At 47.4% G+C, this 5,994-nt stretch overlaps 1 protein-coding gene across 2 annotated transcripts; it reads right to left on the bottom strand.

Moving 5' to 3' along the window:
- Window positions 1-221: 221 nt before the first annotated feature.
- Window positions 222-5,625, bottom strand: LOC142584419 (uncharacterized). 2 transcript variants are annotated; one of them, XM_075694570.1, is made up of 3 exons: window positions 5,422-5,625; window positions 5,099-5,360; window positions 222-854 (listed from the first exon to the last, which is right to left on the bottom strand). In XM_075694570.1, exons 2-3 carry the CDS (start codon window positions 5,166-5,168, stop codon window positions 307-309), a joined length of 618 nt encoding a protein of 205 aa, XP_075550685.1. In that variant the 5' UTR covers window positions 5,169-5,360; window positions 5,422-5,625; the 3' UTR covers window positions 222-306. The 2 variants fall into 2 exon arrangements, with proteins under 2 accessions (XP_075550685.1, XP_075550684.1); XM_075694569.1 differs by having other exon boundaries at window positions 5,099-5,625.
- Window positions 5,626-5,994: the final 369 nt, after the last annotated feature.

The following is a 5,994-nucleotide window of genomic DNA, read 5'->3' as shown; positions in this document are numbered from 1 at the left end:
CAAGTTTGGACTGCAATCTTTACTTTCAAGTTGCATTTCCAGGCGCAGGAGAAAATTAGTTTTATCGCGCAATCCCTGGTCCGCATACTTTTGCTCACGGGTGTACACTATACTAACTCGTAAACTACGACACACAACGAACCGTCCGCACTGTCGCGACAGGCGTGATCGTGTGTGCGACTGAGCGAAGAAAGAACAGACAACCACGTATTGACGAGAATTTCACTGGGCTTGTTTATTCGCATAAATAGGTAATACGACTAATCGGTTGAGCGCATTTATGTACATACATCGGGGGGAGCGGAGCTAGTCGACGAACGGCAGGGATCTTCTCAACGGCGAGTAATCGCACTCCGAGAACAGCAGGTGACAGCCGCGACCGCTGAGACCCCCGAGCACCGCCTCGACGTACGGTCCGCCGGCGCTGCCCAGTATGCTGACGACGCGAAGCACGAGGGCGAACATGTGGTCGCGCTCAATTGCTTTTTCCGAGAGTTCGCACACGAATCGAAGCCGGCACTCCTGCTCGTGCACTTTGATGTAGGAGAAGGCGGAGTCCGAGATGTCGACCACCGAGGCGGCGTCCATGATGGAGCCCAGCGTGCGCACGCGACTGGCCACGGTCCCGCTCAGTCCCAGGAACAGGTACGCCATCCCGCTGAAGACCAGGTACAGGGCCGCGTAGACCACCACCAGGGGGAAGAGGAACCGGCGCGAGCGACCGTCGCCGAACACGATGAAGACCACGGCGCACGCGTTGATGGTGAAGGCGCCGACGAAGACGGCCAGGAAAGCGCGCGCCATGTTGGTGACGGAGTCGACTCGGTCGTTCAGCAAGCCGAGGACGTCTTCCACTGCAAGGAGACGAGGAGATGGATGCCGTTGTTAGCAGACGTAACTCGGAGGTGTAGCTGGCGGAATTATCGGTATTGTAGCCGCATCCACGGTCTTACTTTTGAACTATTCCGAGTATGCCGTCGAACATGAAACTCGAGCGTGCCACCGTAATTTACATCTACACAAAACACTAGCATGCCGTTTGGGATTCGAGTCATTTGTTAACTATAATCGCCCTTGAATACTTCCAAAACAGCGCTTCTCGTTTTATCCTCCGGGGATGCCAGCGTCTCGTGAATAATAAATAAATTAGTAATCCTCGTATCGCCATTTCAAATTAACAGCCCGTATCAAATGTTTGTTTTCTTGCCCCACTTATACTTCGGTCTCGCTCGGATCATAATCATGTTGAACTATCATGCACTACGATGAATCGGCATGCTTCCATGTCGCCACCATCATTTAAAAAAGAGAAACTTGTAGACTCTAACCACCCAAGGCTGTCTTCAAACGAAAACATACCGCCCACAGGCATTTCTCCCTCAAGGGCGGTTCCTGCCCCCAGTAGGGCGTAAGCACGAGCACAAATGATTACTCCTGAAGGTCCCTGACCTTATAGTCATCACCCCAAACCTTGTCACCGAGAGGGAATCTATTGTTGTCTTTCAACAGCATTTACCACGGCTGAACGCTCGCAGAGTAGAGGGGTGTGCAGGGTTCCGGTGTGGTAAAGGTGCAGCTGTTCAAGCGTAACAATATTTCGTTCAACCAGACAGCGGTTTAAATTGCTTTGGTTGGAAAATGTCACGCGCATGCGCAGCAGCATGGTTACAAACTGCCACAATAGAGAGCGGCAGACGATTGGGAACGAACAAATTTCAAGCTTACATTTATCCCGTAATGAATGCTATAGTTAGTTCGACATTAGGAACGGTTGTTAAGCAGCGTTAAAGACATGGACGCAGAGACGTATCTGTCTCACGTCTATCCTTTGTCCACGTCTTTCACACTGCTTTTCCGTTCCCAAAGTTAATTGTAGGGGCGTGCGAAGATTTTTCAAATTGTCCACACCGTCGACCGCATGTACGGTGAAATATTCAAATGAAGCAGTAAAATGCATAACTCTCGTCCCATTCGTAATGAACTTGAGTGCATAACACACAGTAGCTCGTACTGCCGGTCCTTTTTGGCTAAACGCGATCACTCGCAATAAAATATCGCTCAGCCATGACATTCAGCAGTGGATATTGTTTAGTTTAATAATTTTTTTGTTTATTGTTTAATAATTTCTTATCGGATGGAGTCAGAATACGTTTCATGGCAAAATAATTTATGCATTAGTAAACCATCTACCACGACGTACCATTTGAACTAAGAAAAACTGTCTTTTTTTACCCCCTGCCATAGCAGGAGACATTTCTGATTTAGTCAAGGAGGTATGCACAGATATTTTTTGGATGACATGGCTGCTTTTATAAAAGCTATCCGTATAGCTATGCATGACCACGTATGATCCGAATAGCTCTGAGATTGCGAACATACTACTTGGCTAACTGTTCCCAATGCTCCCTTTGTGCTATAAATGAACCATGCTTTATAACGTGTTGCGTAATGACAAACGTTTCTAGTGCTGTGATTACCAGGATGCGAAAATTTATATTATAATAGTGAGAACTACTCGAAAAAAATATGCCATTCACTCACCCCTAGTTAATTTCGTACCCACAAATTCCGGACATCGCCCTTTGGGTATATATTGACGAACTTTTAGTTCGCAACGTTGAAAGAGTACGCCTGATAACATATACATTTACGGCGCTTAGCCGTAACTTCGCTGCTGCGTATTTCATAGCAGTGACACGGCTATGAAATGTCACCGATTAGACTGAAATTTCTGCCCATTTTGTTATTCTGGGGCATCGCCGTGAAGTTCAGGATGTGGACGATGGGGCAATGTCCACAATTCCTAAACGTGTTCGTGCCCAGTCGCCTGCCGCATTGCATCGCAACATATTAATTTAGTCACCGGACATGCGATGCTTGTTTATAGTTTTTCTTGTAATGCCTTCATGCCCTTGCGAAGTATTTCCAATAAATAAATATGCGTGATTGTACTGCCTGATAATGTGAAATACAATAAAAAATAGTCCGTCTCCAGCGAACAGGGGGTGTACGCGGTCCATAGTCTCTCCGCATATAAATGCCCGCCTGTACATCGCTATTGGGCTTGTCTGACATCTACGTGAGTGCGACACAGGCGGATTTCGATTGAGCATAAAGAGACTTATCACGACATCATTGTTTGAACATTTCGATTAGTGATAACATAGCGCGTCACGTTAGTCGAGTGAGGAAGAAACCAATCTCGCCTCAGCCGCACCGAAGTTCAGCTTGCGTGCGAGTTTTGAAAAGTGCGCTGAAACATGCACGAATAAAAAGAGAAATAAGTTCGCTACCCTTACCCTAACTTCTCTGAGAGAAGTGTAAATAAATAAACAAAGAAACGGCGAGTAGGTCCTGAGAAGCGGAACGAAGGCAACCTGGCCACCTATCCGCGTTAGCAGCTGCAGTAACTTACGCAGACAGTGGCTGGTGTCGAAAAAAAAAAAAATGAAGCAACCCCCCTGTTCGGAGAACGGAATGAAAACGCCGTAGTGACGTCGCGGCAGCTTTTTCTCGGAAGCTGCACCTGAAAGCAGCAGAGCGCTAAAAAGTAATTCTATGAAAGTTTCAAGGATTGACAGCTTCCAGGCAGTTCGGGATATTGAGTGGGGGGTCACGGTCAAGAATCTCGACGTCTGCCTAATAGGCAGAGAATGGACAGCTACGGGGCCCCTCAGCTAACAAGATTAGAGAGCCGAGCGTATAACTCGTCCGTCGTGCCCTCTTCTATTCGTCGCTGGAATGCTTAACGGAATGTTCCCTCCGTTTCGAACAAAAGCGGTTCTACTTTTCATAAAAAAGCGCATGAAGACGAAGGAACGCATACGACAGGACTGACGCTACTGACAGGTGCATATGACAATAAGGTTGATGCATGTGATGACAGGGTTCTGTTCCAAACGCTCAGCTTACCTCTCTAGCTTACAGGCAACGCGCGCAATTCGAGGACACGGGAAAAGTTACCGACTTGCATACTTTTCGGCAGCGGAAAAAAAAAAAGCAAACGTTGCAGAAAGTTAGCAAGTTCAGCTAGTTGAAAATAGATGCATACGTGAAACCAGCGCGTAAAACAGAAGGGAACACGAAAAAAAAGAAATATGACACGGGACAAAAGCTGTCAATGCTCGTCCGATATACTTCGGTACGTGGAGCCCTTGTTTTACGCGCCGGTTCCAAGTACGGAAAGCTACGTTTGTATAAATATATTCATGCTAAAAAAAAAAAAATAAATAAGACACGTGCACCGCCGCACTGCTGGCGCCATCACTCGTGAAGTCTGTGAGACTGCTCGCCCTAGTGACATCGCCAACCCATGCTACGAAAGATGGGCGGGCAAAAACGAGAAGACAGCCGTCGCTTTGCTTATAAATTACAGGGTTTACCTAGAGCAAATTGACCAGCGACTGTTTGATGCGAATGCAGATATAACCCTACTGTCATTGTACACGGTGCGCGGCTCAAGAATGTTGGTAGCAGTTGGAGACTGGTTTGGCACACAGCTAAACTAAGCGACCCGGGAGCAGGTTTTCTTTGTTCTGCCATACTAGTAAACACTGTCCTAGCGTAGAAAGGCACGAGGAGAAAAAAAAATAAATAAAAGGAGACAAGCTATAGGCTACTCGCTTAGTAACACTTGGGCCGTATTACATGCCGTACGTGAATGCATGAGCAACTTTGCATTGCAGCAGCAGAGCCCTGCATTCGCTTTGCCATCCCGGCAGGCTACGCAAACCAAGCTTAATCATCTAGTGCATTTCAAGAAGCACATCACTGTTTGCATAAAGTGCCGGCAGCGTCACAGAATATTGCAATCATCCAACACGACAATATGACGCTGAAAGGAATTCATAATCAATGCGCAAGCAGCAGTCAACTTGCCAGACCACCTGTTACACACGCGTGCACAAGTTGTAACATCTACCCAGTCGCAACAGACGGCGGCATTGCTGATCACCTCACTAGAACCCGGGCTCTGACCTCCAAGAACTCTCACCTATAAAAATAACCATGTGCTCATATGCGATTATCAGTAACGAGGTAAACAGTTAAAAAAATAAAGCATAAAATAAAGATTAACCTTCAAAAATAAAACACTTACTTCCAAAGGCAGCGTCCAAAAACAGCAGAAGCAGGATGACGAAAGCGACAAACAGCGGCTGGCTTCTCATGGCTGCAGTTTCTGAAGCGCAGATTCGAGCAAGTCCGAGCACTTTTCACTTTGCAGCAGAGTCTGCGGTGCACGCCAGAATGAATGCTCTCGTCGGAGAGCCAGTTTGCAGACTGGTAGAGAAGCAGGGGTTCGAATGGTGATCGCTCGGCGCAAGAAACTCTTTCCCAGGAGTGGCGAGAAGGTAAAGCGCCTGCAGTGAACAAAGTACGTCCTCTAGAGGGTGTTGAGTGAACCCCCTAAAATTTCCTTACATTGCAGGGGAGACAGGTGACACAAGAGGGGGCCTTTTGTCTGGCGATTCCTTTGTCAATCTGCACTCGGGAATAAAGGAAGTTGGGTGGGTCAAAAGGTGTGGCCCCTCTTTGTGGCCAATGCAGCAAGAATGTTTCCCCACCGTGTTCAGGAGTTCATGTCGATAGCTCCCATGCCGAAGAGCCACTTTTTCTTTTTTCTTCAAAAATTTCCATCAGAAGGGTAAAGTGCAAGGGAGGCCCTGTCGGTGCCACGGCTAAGCTTCAGCAGAATTGCAGGGGGGGGGGGGGGGGGGGAATTGTACGTTTCTGTAGGCGCAGGTTATTTCTTTCCTCGTCACGGGGCGGCATTCATAAATTGCTGGGGCAGAAAAGAGGGTGCTTCACACTTAATTAATATCGCCTCCGGCAGCTCTTATGAGGAGCCACCATGCAGCAAACAAGTTTTACTTGCTTGCTACACACACGATCGCACGAGACGAGTGCCTACTTGAACGGGGATTTTCTAAAAAGAACAAAAAAAATTTCCAGCAGAAGTACAGCTTCGTCCTGTTCACATTTTTGTTATGTCCA

The sequence above is a fragment of the Dermacentor variabilis genome, chromosome 6 (genome assembly GCF_050947875.1).
Source record: "Dermacentor variabilis isolate Ectoservices chromosome 6, ASM5094787v1, whole genome shotgun sequence".
NCBI classification, from domain to species: Eukaryota; Metazoa; Arthropoda; class Arachnida; order Ixodida; family Ixodidae; genus Dermacentor; species Dermacentor variabilis.
This window is presented reverse-complemented; position numbering and strand designations above follow the sequence as displayed.